The 17,415-nt window shown below is 40.5% G+C and overlaps 1 protein-coding gene across 4 annotated transcripts; it reads right to left on the reverse strand.

Moving 5' to 3' along the window:
* Positions 1 to 1,082: 1,082 nt before the first annotated feature.
* On the reverse strand, positions 1,083 to 17,372 carry LOC133481751 (tubulin-specific chaperone cofactor E-like protein). Of its 4 annotated transcripts, none has more exons than XM_061780839.1 (10): positions 15,846 to 17,372; positions 14,879 to 14,931; positions 10,688 to 10,855; positions 8,422 to 8,561; positions 8,034 to 8,215; positions 7,667 to 7,923; positions 6,603 to 6,729; positions 6,303 to 6,419; positions 4,874 to 4,985; positions 1,083 to 4,732 (listed from the first exon to the last, which is right to left on the reverse strand). In XM_061780839.1, exons 3-10 carry the CDS (start codon positions 10,833 to 10,835, stop codon positions 4,526 to 4,528), a joined length of 1,290 nt encoding a protein of 429 aa, XP_061636823.1. In that variant the 5' UTR covers positions 10,836 to 10,855; positions 14,879 to 14,931; positions 15,846 to 17,372; the 3' UTR covers positions 1,083 to 4,525. The 4 variants fall into 4 exon arrangements, with proteins under 4 accessions (XP_061636823.1, XP_061636822.1, XP_061636825.1 ...); XM_061780838.1 differs by having other exon boundaries at positions 14,879 to 14,934; XM_061780841.1 differs by lacking the exon at positions 10,688 to 10,855 and having other exon boundaries at positions 14,879 to 14,934.
* Positions 17,373 to 17,415: the final 43 nt, after the last annotated feature.

Genomic DNA, 17,415 nt, shown 5'->3' on the forward strand with positions numbered 1-17,415 from the left:
CCAAGCTATCAAAACAGGTATGTATATAATTGACAGTAAAAATTAATTTTTACTTTTATACTGAAGTATATTTCAGAGTGTGTACTTTTTTTTATATGTACAAACCCCAATTCCAATGAAGATGGAACGTTGTGTAAAACGTCAATAAAAACAGAATATAATGATTCCCAAATGCTTTTCAACCTATATTCTATTGAACATACTACAAAAAGAATACATCTAATGTTGGAAATGATAAACTTTAATTTTTTTTAATTAATTAATTTATTTTTAGGTAATATTGACTCATTTTGAATTTGATGCCTGAAACACGTTCCAAAAAAGCTGGGACAGGGGCATGTTTACTTTGTTTAACCAGGTAGGGCCACTGAGAACAGCTTCTCATTTACAATGCCAACCATGTTAAGGTTCAGTGTCTTGCCCAAGGACGCGTAAATAGCAGACAGTCAGAGCTGGGACTTAAACTGCTAATTGTTTGGTCAGTGGATGACTGACTCGACCAACTGAGCCACAGGGCCATGACATGTTTACCACTGTGTTACATCACCTTTCCTTTTAACAAAAATCAATGTTTGGGAACTGAGGACACTAATTGTTGAAGCTTTGTCGGTGGAATTCTTTCCCATTCTTGCTCGATGTACAGCTTCAGCTGTTCAACAGTCCGGGGTCTACGCTGTCGTATTTTACGCTTCATAATGCGCCACACATTTTCAATGGGAGACAGGTCTTGACTGCAGGCAGGCCAGTCTAGTACCCGCACTCTTTTACTACAAAGCCACGCTGTTGTAACACGTGCAGAATGTGGTTTGCCATTGTCTTACTGAAATAAGCAGGGGCGTCCATGAAAAATATGTTACTTGGATGGCAGCATATGTTTCTCCAAAACCTGTATGTACCTTGCAGCATTAATGGTGCCTTCACAGATGTGTAAGTTACCCATGACATTGGCACTAACACAGCCCCATACATCACAGATGCTGGCTTTTGAACTTTGTGTCCATAACAGTCCGGATGGTTCTCTTCCTCATTGGCCCGGAGGACACGACGTCCACAATTTCCAAAAACAATTTGAAATGTGGACCACAGAACACTTTTCATCAGTCCATCTCAGATGAGCTCGGACCCAGAGAAGCCGGCGGCGTTCCTGTGTGTTGTTGATAAATGGCTTTTGCTTTGCATAGTAGAGTTTCAAGTTGCACTTACGGATGTAGCGCCGAACTGTATTTACTACCATTGGTTTTCTGAAGTGTTCCTGAGCCTATGTGGTGATATCCTTTACACATTGATGTCAATTTTTGATGCAGTGCCACCTGAGGGATCCCAAGTCACGGGCATTCAATGTTGGTTTTCGGCCTTGCCGCTTACATGCAGTGATTTCTCCAGATTCTCTGAACCTTTTGATGATATTATGGACCGTAGATGATGAAATCCCTAAATTCCTTGCAATTGTACGTTGAGGAACATTGTCCTTAAACTGTTCGATTATTTTCTCATGCACTTGTCCATAAAGAGGTGAACCTCACCCCATCTTTGCTTGGCAATGACTGAAGCTCCTTTTATACCCAATCATGGCACCCACCTGTTCCCAATTAGCCTGTTCACCTGTGGGATGTTCCAAACAGGTGTTTGATGAGCATTCCTCAACTTTCTCAGTCTTTCTTGCCACCTGTCCCAACTTTTTTGGAATGTGTTGCAGCCATAAAATTCAAAGTTAATGATTATTTGCTAAAAACAATTTATCAGTTTGAACATTAAATATCTTGTCTTTGCAGTGTATTCAATTAAATATAGGTTGACCATGATTTGAAAATCATTGTATTCTATTTTTATGTATGTTTAACACAACGTCCCAACTTCATTGGAATTGGGGTTGTATATAAAATTCTAAGTTAATGATTATTTGCTAAAATAATATAGGTTTATCAGTTTGAACATTAAATATCTTGTCTTTGTAGTGTATTCAATTAAATATAGGTTGAACATGATTTGCAAATCATTGTGTTCTGTTTTTATTTATGTTTAACACAACGTCCCAACTTCATTGGAATTGGGGTTGTATATGAAACTTTACAGGAATCATGTAAAAGATACACTCAGTGATTTATGAAGCCTTTAGTGGACAAACAAAATAACAGTTAGTGTCATGTTGCTAAATGCTTAAACATTTAATTTTTAATATTTGCATATTGATTGCTTTTTCAAAAACAAAGATGTGAAAACATTTTTTTTTTTTTTTTTTTTAGCTTATCAAAGATCACTGTGGATAATTCATAGACTACAGTGACTTGAGAAAGTATTCGTACCTATTGAACTATTTCACATTTTGCCAGCTTACAACCACAAATGTAATTTTTTAAAATTTAGATTTTATGTGATTGACCAACAAAGTAGAACACAATTGTAAAGTGGAATGGAAATGCTAGAGTTTAACATTTTAATCAAATAAAAAGGTGAAAAAATGTGGTGCGTTTGTATTCAACCCCCCTGCGTCAATATTTTGTAGAGCCACCTTTCGCTGCGATTAAGCTGCAAGGGTCTTGGGGTACTTCTCTCCTAGTTTTGCAAAGCTAGACAATGAAATTCTTGCCCGGTCTTTGAAAAATAACTCATGCTCAGCCACACTGGCTGTAGAGCATCTGTGAACAGCAATTTTCAAGTCTTGCCACAGACGTTCAATGTGATTTAGGTCTGGACTATGACTGGGCCATTCTAAGAGATGAATATTCTTTGATCAAAACCATTCTATTGTATCTATGGCTTTATTAGGGGCATTGTCTTGCTGGAAGGTCAATCTCCTTCCCAGTCTAAAGTCTTTTGCAGCCTCAAACAGGTTTTCTTACTGGATTGTCAAACTATATTTAGCTCCATCCATCTTCCCATTGACTGACCAGGTTACCAGTCCCTGCTGAAGAAAAGCATCCCCACAGCATTATGTTGTCACCACAATCTTTCACAGTGGTGATTGTGTGAGCAGTGTTACTTATCCGCCACACTTAGCAGTTTGCATTTAGGTAAAAAAAATTTAACTTTTGTCTCATCTGACAAGAGCACCTTCTGCCACGTTTGCGGTGTCCCCAAAATGGCTTGTGGCAAACTGCAAACACGACTTCTTATGGCGCTCTTTTAAGAATGGCTCTTTTCTTACCACTCTTCCATAAAGGCCAGGTTTGTGGACTGTATGACTTATAGTTGTCCTGTGGACATATTCTCCCACCTGAGCTGTGGATTTCTGCAGCTCCTCCAGAGTGACCATGGGTCTCTTGGCTGCTTCTCTGAGCAGTGCTCTCCTCACTCACTCTGTCAGTTAAAGTGGACGCCCATGTCATGGTAGGTTTGCAGTTGTGCCCTACTTTTTCAATTTTTGGATGATGGACTGAGATGTTCAAAGCTTCTGATATATATATTTTTTAATATACTTAACCCTGCTTTTAACGTCACCATAACTTTATCCCTGACCTGTCTGGGGGGTTCCTGGATCTTCATGATGCTGTTGCTCACTAATGTTCTGTAACAAACCACTGAGGCCTTCACAGAACATGTGTATTTATACTGAGAGTAAATTACACATGGGTGGACTCTATTTACTAATTAGGTGACTTCTGAAGGCAATAGATTGTACTGGTTTGTATTTAGGGTTATCAATGTACAGGGAGCTGAATACAAAAGCACACCACTCTTTTCAGGTGTTTACGTGCTTAACATTTTGAAAATCGTATAGCATTTTCATTGCACCTCACAATTATGTGCTACTTTATGTTGGTCTATCACATAAAATCTCAACAAGATGCATTCAAGTTTATGATGGTAAGGTCAGAACGTGAAAAAGCTCAAGGGGTATGAATACTTTTTCAAGGCACTGTAAAGGAAATGTACTATCTACAAACGGGATCCATCCATTTAAATTCTTATATATTTTTCCCCCTCATTCTTAACACAATTATGGCTCTAAAAAGGTCAAGTAGTTTTGGAGTATGATATAACATGGGTTTGTGCCATCTGCTTTAAATAAACACGACTGAAGAACAAAATGAATCTAGAAGATGTCTATGAAATGAAGATTACAAATGATGCCGTTCTCAACGCTTACTGGTTCCACTTAGCAGCACTGCCTCTTGATGGTCCGATGTAGCTTTCGCTACAATTGGCCAAGTGTTGTTGCTCACTTGTCGATGCAGTTATGGTGCATTCATGCAGAGATAAAGGTGCAGCAGTACCATCCCATCGGAAGCTTTGAACTGCCTGCCTGTTTTCCCTCTTGATCCGTCCTCCACTTGCTGCATCTCAGTGGATGCCATAAACTAAAGCTAATTACAGTAAAAGACCAGTGGCAACCCAGCAGCACACTGCGGTCCAGTGTTGAGACATCGGGATGAAGCTCATCTTCGTTTGACTCTTCATTTTATCACACAGGCTCTAGAGCTATGAGATATACATTTTATAATCGTTTTCCAAAGTCAGCTAACCAATCCACAACTAAGCCAATTAATCATTCGGTAAAGAAAATGACCAGCCAGCAGCCAGCGGTTCACTTCGTCTTGGGCACAACAAGAATCTCATCACCATCTTGGATATTGTAGGAGTGAAGTGCTCGCGTGTTGTACTTGAGTTCGTCCGGGCCAAAAGCGCTGTTTTTGTCGATATAATACAGCCTCATCCTGTTGGTAGACAGCTGCACCACTGACGTCAGCTGCTTCTTCAGCTCGGCCACTGTCTGGTCTAAACGGATGTTGAGCTGGAAAAATACACATTTTCCAAGCATTTTCGACAAACTGGCTTTTGAGGGATTATGCTTTGCTTTGATTTTTGTCAATATAGATGCTCCATAAAATTTAATCAAGGGGAAAATTGTACATGGTGCAATTAAGTGACAGACCTGTTCCACTTTTTCTTCACAGTGAACTTCAACTTGAGCATGGCAACGTGGTCGGAGGTCGATCTCGGCCAGAGGTTCCAACTTCCCATACTTGTTTACCAGACAATGGTATCTATGATAAAATATAAAACAATTAAACAAAAGTAAATTAAGGAATTGTTCACTTTTTTTGTTATGGCTTTCATTTGATTTACACTTATGGCATAGAATTTTTTTTTTCAAACAAATCTTTACTGTAATAATGACTTTACAACTGTGTTAGTATAGATTAGTGATATAGATTAAGTTCCATTCCGATTTGGTACAAATTCAGGTTATGTAAAAAGAAAAAAGAAAAAAAAAATCCCTGTAAAGACAAAAATGGCTGCAAGCTACATTGTAGACTTGTTCATCCAGCCGAAAACATTTTAGTACACAGTAAATATATTGCTCACATCGTCCACTGTTAGACGGTTCACTTACAGCTACATAAATCACCTGACTTGCATTCAAAGGTTAGGGATGTTCAATTTGGAGGAAATCTAAAGGGGTAAGCAGCAGATGGTCTAATCTCTCATTAGTATGCCTCTAATAAATGTACATTCTTAACTGCCACGCGTGTGGAAAACAAGTTAGCCATTAACCACTGTTAATATTGGGACTCAGAATGCAGAATTGTTCCAAAAAAGAAAGACAACAAGGCAGATAATAATGCAAACACAGAAGTTACTTCTTGCATGCAATCTGGAATACAGGCTTGCATGATATGCTGACACCTCCAGTCGAATGCGGAGGCGTCTTTTTTTTCCCTGATATTTTTGGTTGAATTACAACTTGTACAAAAATTGTTAAATTGCTAAAATGCCAATGTCAATCAAATTCCTACATTACTGCGTTGTATTTACAAAGGCATCTTGTAAAGGGTTAAATGATAGAATAAAGCACGTGTACTTAATGAAGAGGCTGATGAGTCTATAAATGAGATGAACATTTATATCTCAATAAATTAGAATATCGTAGAAAAGTTCATTTCAGTAGTCATACATTATATAGATTCATTAAACACTTGTAAAAATACTTTTCACGGGCAAATTTTTGCCTAACTTACACATAAAAAATTCATTTAATTGTTTCTTGACTGTTACGGAATACTCTAGTTTCGAGAGATGGTGAATTTGGGGTTTTCCTTTGCTGTAAGATATAATCATCAAAATTATACGTATATTAAAGAAATCATGAAATATTTCACACTGAGTGTGTGTAGTGCATCTCTATGAGTTGCACTTTTTGGAATTGAATTACCTAACTAAAGAAGGCTTTTAACACTATTCTAATTCATTGAGATGCACTTGTATAGGATATAGAGCCAGATTTTGTCATTGTCAATTTTCTATTGTATGCACAGGTAAGTAAAGCATCGGTCTGCAGGGAAGTTGCATACAGTACATACGTGTGAGGCAGCTCTTCCTCAGGACAGTGCAAGTAGTAACGGATAAAAAACCTCTCGGCATCTTCTCTCTCACTTTCAGATACAACACTGCCATTCAGCAGGGATATGGAGGGAAGTCTAAAGACACACACACACACACACACAATCATGATGGAGCTATCAGACAGATATTTGTGCTTATGACGTGAATATCAAATGCACTAAATGCATATGACAGATGTAGATACAGTATCCTAGGCATGCAGTGTAAAAAGAAACCAAAACCATCTCTGTACTGCATTTAATTTGAATGGGACTCACTGTGCTATCATCAAGCTGCGCCGCTCCACATTGGTGTACGTCTCCAGTAAGGGGATGCCTTGTAATCGCACTTCCTCCAGCTTGGGAAAGAAGTTCAGCTTCTCAATGTCTTCCCATTGATTAAGACCTAGTCAGATTTAAAGGAGACCTATTATTAAAAATCGACTTTTGAATGGCTTGTAGGTATACAAAGGGGTGGAAAATATCTAGGAAAATTCTGTTAAGTTTCCAGTAATAGATGGGGAATTTTGAAAAAGTATCATGTTCAGGCAATCAATATAAATATTTTGTTTTGTCATAAGTAGACCATCCATCCGCTTATTCGAGGTTGGGTTGCTTGGCAGCAGCTTAAGCAGGGAAGCCCAGACTTCCCTTTCCCAGCCACTTCATCCAGCTCTTCCGGGGGGAATCCCGAGGCGTTCCCAAGCCAGCCAAGATATGTAGTCTCTCTGGCGTGTCCTGGGTCGTCCCCGGGGCCTCCTCCCAGTGGGTTGTGCCTGGGACATCTCACCAGAGAGGCGTCCGGGAAGCATCTTAACCAATTGCCCGAGCCACCTCATATGGGCTGAACCGCTGCTATGAACTGCTGCCTCCACAAGTAAAAATGCTTATGTCTTGCTAGCCACTTGCTTTCACACAGTTGTCTCCCGCAAGTAAATCAGGCTCCTGCCTGTTCGATCACCTGGCTAGACCTCCCCCGGTCGTCATGGTAATGAAACACCATGGACTGGACACCAAATAGGCATTCACATCTATAGATACTTTAAAGTCTTCAGTTACCTAACGTACATTGTTTAGACTGTGGGGGGGAAAAAAGGGCATCCAATTATGATGTCATTTCCGAAATGACTGACAGGAGGAGGACAGGCTTGAACAAACATTTTTCTATTTTAAATAAACCAAACAAGTATTTAAAACTACAACCCATGAACATTTCTGATTTAAAAAAATATCTATTATTAGTCGATTAAATTAAATTGGTCTCTTTACTTTTTGACTGCCCCTCGTATAAAGAGACTTCATCCAGCAACCGCAATAATTAGAGCAAGTAAAGAGCCACTAACCTGAGTTGTGGAGGTTGATGCTGCGAAGATTGGGGAAGAGCCGTTGTAGGATATCCTTGTTGTCCTGTATTGACGCTAAGTTGTTGTTAGCCATGACCAAAGTGTCCAGGCTAGGAAACATGGATCCAAACTTGCGGACTTCGGCCCAGTCGTGTAGGCTGTTATCTGTGATGTGAAGCAGGCGGAGGCTGGGGCAGGCCACGCTGGTGGCTCGCACGCAACTGTACTCATTAAGGCACAGGAACAACTCTTCGAGCCTGCAAGACAACTTTGATCACTTCATTTGTTGGCGTCACCCGCCGTTACAGTGGTGATAACACAGCCATCCGTCACGTCAATACTGTACTAGCATTAGGCCATCCCTTACTCGGGTATCTCACGGGTGAGCAGCATCACAGTGTCCCAGGACACTTGGGTGTTGTTAAGGACGAGCCGTCGGACCCGAGAAAAGGCTTCAGCACACTGTGGCTCAAGGGTCATCCCTGCTAGCGGGTTGGAGCTCAGATTAAGGAAATCCAGATTGGGGATGTTTGACACAATTTTACTGATCTGAAAAGACGTAATGTTGATTTGAGATATGTTGTTGTGCGCTAATGAAGATAGGTGCCCAGAAAATAAACTTGAGTTGATGGGCTACTGGGAGCCATGTGCCATTATAACAAAGACAACACACACTGAAACACCCTTTCTTTGATCATTTCTGTATTACCTGGAAAAATTGAAAGTGAATAAATCAACAAACCCAGAGACAGCACCTCATGCCAGTCCTGCAGCTTGTTATGGGACAGGTCCAGCTCCATGACATGGGCACAGAAGGCAGCAATTTCACTCTGGTCTCCTGCCCTGCTGATTCCACATCCATTCAACACCAGCACACTGGGCAAGTTCAGACGGTCTGAAAGGGAAGTGGACAATAATTTTACGCCAAATCAGAGAAAACGTTTTATAGAGAGAAGAAAATCTAACACATTGCTAAGTTTTATCAAATAAAAATACGTTAATAATAGTTGGGTACCAAGCCATCTGCTTTTCGTTAGTGTTCTTGCTTATTCCTTCACATGGACAGCGTCCCAGAGCGGAATGGTGTTCAACCTCAGTGCTTCCACTGTATAAGTAACACATCGATCCATCCATTTTCTGAACCGCTTAACCTCACTAACATTGCGGGCGTGCTGGAGCTTATCCCGGCTATCTTCGGGCGAGAGGCGGGGTACACCCTGAACTGGTCGCCAGCAGGGCACATAGAAACAAACAACCATTCGCACTCACATTCACACCTACGGGCAATTTACAGAGTTTTCAATTAACCTACCATGCATGTTTTAGGGATGTGGGAGGAAACCAGAGTACCCGGAGAAAACCCGGGGAGAACATGCAAACGCCACAACAGGCGAGGCCGGGATTTGAACCCCAGTCCTCAGAACTGTGACCCAGATGTGCTAACCAGTCGGTCACCTTGCCGCCTGTATAAATAACCTGAATGTTACATGTCCAAAATAAAAGACATTCTTATTCTTTTTGAATACTTAACATGATCAGTCATTTAAAGTTTAATCTTGCTCATTTTTTCAGGAGTGAGCATCTAGATTTAAGACGTTCAGTGAGGATGCTAACTATTACAATCGTTAGTCTTCCTCCATTTATGCTTACACCATTATGCTATGACTGAGTTGTTTACAGTATTTCTCTTGGAATCACTTCAACCTGTAGGTATACATGTAGAGTCATTTGTTGCCACTACAGTTGCAATAATTAGTCTATTAATCAACTATAAAATTAATATACTGTACAGCTATTTTAATAATCAATTGTTTAGAGACCTTGTTTAATTTAAAGTTTCAACAGTAATATTTTCCGATTTCTGTAGTCCACCTTGAAAGCAGACTATCTTTGTGTTTAATCAAAATAAGACCATTGTAAACACCTGCTTTTACTTTGGAAAACAATGATCGCCATTTTTGTCCATACAGATCAAACCGGCAAAACAGAATCTGAATAAATTTATGTTCGTGCGTTTTTGGCAAACTTGAAATAATGTTCTCTTTTTGAATAAAGAGATACAAATGATTTTTTTTTTTTAATTCAATCAATAAAAAACAAAACAAAACAAAAAACGACAGATAAATCGGTTATGAAAACAATCGTTACTTGCAGCCCCTAGTTGGCACCCTTGCATGGTATGTTTTTAGAAAATAATTCCATTGAATTAAAAAAAAACGATCCATGATTTTCACTTTCCCATTGGTTAATTTTCTGTATTTTTAAAAAATTTATTTATTATTCCTTTGTCAGTTTTTAATTACTTCAGTGACCCTTGGGTTGGGTTTGTGTTTTCTTAATAAAAGGGTACCAACATTTTTGCCTGTGTATCTGTCATCAGAGGTGCAATTTCTCCTTTACCTTTCAGTCTGAAGCAGTTGAGCCAAAGCAAAAAACAAAAACAAAAACAAAAAAGAAACCAAAAATGCAGTAAGAGTTCTCGAGGCCAATTAGTAGCATCCTTTATAAACTAATGTCAATCCATTGTTACTGCAGTGCTGCTGGAGGGAATGAGTGGGCACTCATACTTGACCCAGTTGCCCTGTGTTGTGTTGAAACGTGCAAAAAGTGAGCCAACATTAAAGAGCCTTGGTTATACTAAATACAGTACATACTTTTCATACGCTCATCTTTTTTTTGTGTGTGTGCTTGGCAAAGGTTTTAAGACAAGAATCACTGACTTGATGTTTGTCGTTCATTTTTTCTCATTTACTCACAGCGAGCAAACGTTTTCGCAACTGGCATTTGTGGTATATTCGGTCATTACTCCCTCTCAATTTTCCATGTTGAGTCAGGATACAAAATAAGATTGAACAACACCTTTTGGAACCATCTTACATTAAACAGCCTCCGCAGAGCAAAAAGCAACCGCAGGCAAAAATGAACTAAGCCCACTGCCTACACTTTCATAATTACATCACTAGAGGTAAGAGTAATCATCATGCACAGAGCTATCAATTAGATATAAATGATCCACCTCACCTTTCATGGGGGAACCTTGGGGAGATGCAGTGGGCACCACCACTACCCCCATGCCAAGCCCTCGACGGCACGGAAAGTTCTCCGGACTGTACTTTTCATTGATCACCTCCACAAATGTTCGGCCATCCTTGCACACTGGTGGCTCCATTGTCTTCTGAACAGTCTCCCCTGTTTGACCAGGATTATAGCAATGACTCAACAGATAGATACTGGCTGGTCAGATTCCTCACTAATCACAATAGCTGGGTGAAACTGAAAATAATGTCTTTTCAGGGTGGATTATTGGTTTCCACTGCTTCCACACAGCATGAAGGTTTGGGTTGGGATCTGGGTTTGAATCTCATCATTGGCCTGTTCTATGTTCTCCCTGTGCCTTTGTGGGTTCTCTTGAGATACTCCAGCTTCCTGCCATGGTCTCAAAACATGACTCAGTGAAAACTCAAAATGGAAGTCGGTGTCAATGTGGGCGTGAATGATTGTCTTCATGCGTCAGCATTGTGAATGACTGGTAAGCAGCAAAGGGTGTAACTCACCCCAAGTCATCTGATATGGGCTCGTGCTACCTCTGTCGCCCTAAACTGGATAAGTGGTTTGGATAATGGAACGATCAATGGCTTATTACTGTACATGCATAAGCAAGGACAAGCTTTTAGAGGCACTGGCTGACATACTTCAGTTGAAAACAACTATCATCACGTCTGGCCTGTACTGCACTGTACAGTCCTATAAAATTTGCCATTTGAGAGCGTCATGTGACCAAACCCGGAAAACAGCTGACTTCTGTTTCAGCAACACTAACGAACATAACTACGGTTTAATTCAATGATTGTTGGAGCCCAAACTTGCTAAAATTGTGTTTTCTTAATGGTTGGTGTCTTCAGACAAATTTTAAATACATGTACATCATTTATTTATACAAATATGATTTATGTAAACACTAACAAAGCCTAAACATCAAATATTGTAATCTTCGTTGGTTCTGTGGTGACACCTTGTTAAAAAAAAAAAAAAAAAAGGCATTGTAGATGTTTAAAGTTCCTACGATTGTTTTGCTCTCCGCCATTCCTTGATTTTGGTTTATCTTGATCAGTGGTTCTCAACTGTTGTCACATAGGGACCTGTATTTTCTATTGTTCCTAAGTTCCAGCCCACTTCTATAGAAGTTAAGAACAATAAAGAAAATGTATTGTTAAAAAAAAAAAGCCTTTCAAAACAGATGTATATCATATTTTTAAACACAACCACACATTGCTTAGATGTTAGACCTACTGCACACTGAACAATGCGGCCGGATGTGACTGAACTGTACAATTAAGAATTACAGCGACTTACACCCGCACACCTGGTGATTGACCCTCACGCAAATACAAACTTGCTGCAACGGATCAGTCGTCCTGGGCCCTTTGCAGAAAAAAAGCCCCAAAGCATGATGTTTCCACCCCCATGCTTCACAGTAAGTATGGTGTTCTTTGGATGCAACTCAGCATTCTTTCTCCTCCAAACACGACAAGTTGAGTTTTTACCAAAAAGTTCTATTTTGGTTTCATCTGACCATATGACATTCTCCCAATCCTCTTCTGGATGATCCAAATGCTCTCCAGAAAACTTCAGATGGGCCTGGACATGTACTGGCGTAAGCAGGGTGGCACATTTGGCACTGCAGGATTTGAGTCCCTGGCGACAAATTGTGTTACTGATGGTAGCCTTTGTTACTTTGGTCCCAGTTCTCTGCAGGTCATTCACTAGGTCCCCCGTGTGTTTCTAGGGATTTTTGCTCACCATTCTTGTGATCATTTTGACCCCACGGGGTGAAGATTTTGCGTGGAGCCCCAGATCGAGGGAGATTATCAGTGGTCTTGTATGTCTTCCATTTTCTAATAATTGCTCACGCAGTTGATTTCTTCACACCAAGCTGCTTACCTATTGCAGATTGAGTCTTCCCAGCCTGGTGCAGGTCTAAAATTTTGTTTCTGGTGTCCTTTGACAGCTCTTTGGTCTTGGCCATAGTGGAGTTTGGAGTGTGACTGTTTGAGGTTGTGGACAGGTGTCTTTTATACTGATAACGAGTTCAAACAGGTGCCATTAATACAGGTAACGAGTGGAGGACAGAGGAGCCTCTTATAGAAGAAGTTACAGGTCTGTGAGAGCCAGAAATCTTGCTTATTTTCCACCATAATGTTCTAATAATTTCTTTAAAAATCAGACGATGTGATTTTCTGGATTTTTTTTCTCATTTTGTCTCTCATAGGTGAGGTATACCTATGATGAAAATTACAGGCCTCTCATCTTTTTAAGTGGGAGAACTTGCACAATTGGTGGCTGACTAAATCCTTTTTTTGCCCCAGTGTGTGTGTGTGTGTGTATGTGTATATATATATATATATATATATATATATATATACACATACACACACAATACACCCATGGCTAAAACATTGGCACGCCTGGGGTGATTGTATTGTCTATTATATGTATTTGTTTTAGAAAAAAAAAAAAAGTTGTCAATATTCCGGCATTTAGCAAATAGGAAATCTTAATTGACCTAAAACAGAAAACTTTTACTCTGATTTCTTGCTCGACAGTCAGGGGGTGGAAAGCAGTTCTTTCTTTTTATACAAAGCCATGACTGCATCTGCTGCTCCTGCTGTATGCACGTGGCCTTTTGGGGGCAGTGTGGTGTGATGCATGGAAGGAGCTGCATATTACAGTAAGCTTTCAAAAAAAAAAAAAAAAAAAAAGTAGAAGACCGCAATAAAACTGTATTAAACTCATTTTTCACAGATTAGGAAGAATATAGGCCCATGAGTATTGTTATATTGTCTGTCTGCATGTGTTACTACGGCGTTTGTGTGTAAATATTTGTTATTTGAAGGTAAATCCCTCCCGTGAGCTAATGCTAATGTTAGCTATTCCGTCAATAGGGGTTTCCCATTGGCTGATAGCATAAGATGGCGATTTCTAAAACAATGCGTGTCTTGTTTCCAAATATTCGATGAAATTCTTTTCGTTGTGCGTTTAGTTTTATAGTAAACTCCAACTGGGGTGTCAATGAGCAACTTAAAGCACGCTCAGGAAAGGCAGAAGTTCGGAGGACAAAGTTGCACTCGGGGCGCGACATCCCCATCCAAGTCTCTGTTAGAAGCATTAGGTCCAAAGCATGGGTCATCAAGTCACGTAGGACATAAGTCTTATTTGATAAGGATAGAGCATTTAGAAGACACATCTTGACTTTCAACTCCTCGGCTCGTTGGGTTGTGCTGGAGTCAAGTACGGCGGCTGAGAAATCTACTGAAATGCTCAGAACCACGGCAGAGTGTAGGAATTTGTACCACTGATTAAAGCAGATTTACCAGAGCTTCTTAAGAAGTTGAGCAGGTCATTGAAGGTTTTCTTGGTCAACTCTGACTGTTCAGATGCAATATAATTTATTCCCACATGAACTAATATTCTCTAAATGGAAGACAGCAGGGAGGGCAGCAGGCAGCCCACGTGAAGTGAGAGGGGGTAGCTGGGGGGAAATCATCCTGATCAAGGAGATCAAATCTGTTATCCAACTGGATGCTGAAGCCAGAAGGCGCCTGGCAGGAGCGCCTCCCTCTCCTGCTGTGACCAGAGGACTCATTGTACCGTTACATCCCAAGTCCAAATTGGGGTTCACATGTTTTACTACGTGTTTGCAATTCACCCATAATAGGCTTGCTGTCATATACTGCCCTGTAGTTCCATTATTGGTGCCGGGAGGGCGCTTTGCATCCTCTCTCTCTCCCCCCTCCCCTCTCTGTTTTCAGCACCTGTCTCCAATCAGCCTCATCACCACCGGTATATAAGCCTGCCTGTTCCAGGAAATCCTCGCCAAAGTATTGCAGTTACTTCCCACCGTACCACGGCCCATTTACCTCACGTAAGTCACTCTATTCATTGTTCCCCTTTTTATTTTTATTTTTTACTCCTGTCATTCCTGCCACCTGTCCACGCCACCGCCTGCCAACCCACCTAGGACCACCGCCAATACCTTTCCTCAATAAAATGTTCATTTCACATCTGCCTCCGCCTGCTCTTGGGTCCAGCTACCCCCCATACGTGACACTTCTGAGTCCCGACCCACCAGTTGAGAACCACTTCTCTCAATCATTACCGAAATGTTTGACAGATTAAGGTTGCAGTTCATAAATTATGCCAGTTGGATCTTACCTGAAGAAATGTTCCCTTCGATTTGACCTCTTTCACTGCTCAGTCTTTTTCTGCTACTGTCAAAGAAATCAACCAAGTAAATGATCATTCCTCCTATGGACACAGGTTTTTTTTGTCAATTTATCAGCATTCAAACTACACTGGTTAAAAAAAATTAAAGTCACCAAATCATCACTGTGCAATTGAGCCTCTCGGGATCCTTTTTGGCTCCTTCCTGGCCAGTTTTGCATTTTTGCTGGTGCCCTCAACTAGTGATAGCATTACAGCACATTAAATCCGGAAATCGGATATTTCAAACACAAGCTTTGATTTGTAATCATTTATCTAATTGAATAATTGGTTAGCTGATATATTGTAAATGCTATATTAAATACTACATTTAATTACAATTTCATAAGGAACCATAAAGTCGGCACACATTGGAAAACAGTGATTTTACAGCATTTTTTATTTTTTGTGTGTGCATGGAATGCACAACTCCTCAGTTGGGTGATAAAATATGGCGGCAGAAAGGAGCAAAGCGAGAATAAAAGTTGTCATTTCAGGGATATCGAGACAAATTCTCAAATTCTGTTATGGCCGAAGTAATATTAACTCTTTACATTTTACAGTAACTGACAAAGACGTTTTTCAAATTGCATAATTGCGACAATATGGCGCGTAGATTGCAGAATTGCCAGCTATTTGAATGAAGTCCGCTTTTGAAGCAGATCATCTCATATACACCATAACAACTCGTGCTATTACAGCCGCCAAAATAGGACGACATGCTAACTGCTGGACCATTACTGCTGAATACATAATGTTTTAAAGGCGAGTTTACGGCGAAATACTCCTTTTGACCCGGGCTGGCCGTAGCAGCTCGTTATACTCCGACATCCGAGACGTATGGCAACAACACCACTACCTCTAAGAAATGACGTCATTCTGAGAGGTCTTAATTGTTCAGGGTTGTGCTTTTACATACCTTTAACAACAAGCACTTTCAGCGTCCCTTGATGACGACATTCCAGCTGTCTTTGACTCGGCCCAGCATCCCGGAAGTGACGTCATTGGCCTCGTCACGGCTTGGCCCAGCGTGTTTTGTTTTGCGTCTTTTAAAGATAACCCAAATGCAGCAAATAGCAAAAGACGCACAAAGGCGTCTGAATGACATTCATTATTCATTTTATTTCCACCTGAAATAGACAATTAGGGGGGTGGGGCTAATGAAATCGTCAATATTTGTTACAGTATAGTATAACATTACAGTAAGTCAAGATGCAAACTGCCAAAATGACATGCAATGTTCCGATCGATTCGAATTTTGATTCTTGATTGCCTATTTCTGCATACTATTGTTGTGGTTATCTCTCCTGGTAACTCAATATAATTGAGAAAACGTCCAACCCATCTCATGCCATTTTCAAGTTAAGATTGCAGGTTATTGAACACAACGAAATTTAGATTTTGTGATTGTACTTCACGAGTTAAGGGGATTAAGGGTTAATTTGTTTCTTGGCGTCCCCCTGTGGACATTTTAGGCATGTGCATATTTTGAAACCATAATTACTGCATTGCCCAAACGCTACCAATCGAAAATTTTTTATTAGCCCTACCAGTCACATTGCACAATTAAAAAAAAAAAATTATCCCAAGAAAGCAAGCAAAATTGATGTAAACCTCAGGTTAAATATTTGAGTAATCAATTGTTGGTTGAATCCTGCCACATATTCATGGGAACCAGCCACCTCTATTAAATCATCCAATTAGGGCAAGGGTGTCAAACTCTTTGTCGCGGGCCACATCGCAGTTATGGTTCCACTCGGAGGGCCGGTCTGGCTGCATCATGTTATTACAGCCATTTTCTGAGCCCCTTCTCCTCACTAGGGTCCCGGGCGTGCTGGAGCCAATCCCAGCTATCATCCGGCAGGAGGTGGGGTACAATCGCTGGGCACATACAAACAAAACCATTCGCACTCACATTCACACCCACGTGGCAATTTAGAGACTTCAATTAACCTACCATGCATGTTTTTGGGATGTGGGAGGAAACAGGAGTGCCTGGAGAAAACCCACGCAGGCACAGGTAGAACATGCAAATTCCACACAGGCGGGGCCGGGGATTGAACCCCGGTCTCCAAACTGTGAGGCAGACGCTCTAAACAGTCTTCCACCGTGCTGCCATATTATTGCATATACACAAATTAATGGATAATACTTTTGAAATCAGAAGCCAGTAAAACTATTCAACAACAGTATGAGTCAATTTTATGTTAAGGGGGGGGTGGTTGGTAACAAAAAAAAAATGGTTGCAATCAACATTAAGTGAAGCAGATTTCCAATTTTGGTATTTTAGCAAGAAACAAAGTTGATGCACACTCTTGCGGGCCACATAAAATGACATGGCGGGCCGGATCTCGCCCCCGGGCCATCAGTTTGACATAATTGGGGGATTTGAAGCTAAATGTAAATTTACCTTCCAGTAAACATTCCAGAGTGGTCTGAAATGTCCGTTTAGTCCAGCTTTCATAATGTCCCATGGCATTTTTATTTTT

This window comes from Phyllopteryx taeniolatus, chromosome 8, assembly GCF_024500385.1.
Source record: "Phyllopteryx taeniolatus isolate TA_2022b chromosome 8, UOR_Ptae_1.2, whole genome shotgun sequence".
Taxonomy (NCBI): domain Eukaryota; kingdom Metazoa; phylum Chordata; class Actinopteri; order Syngnathiformes; family Syngnathidae; genus Phyllopteryx; species Phyllopteryx taeniolatus.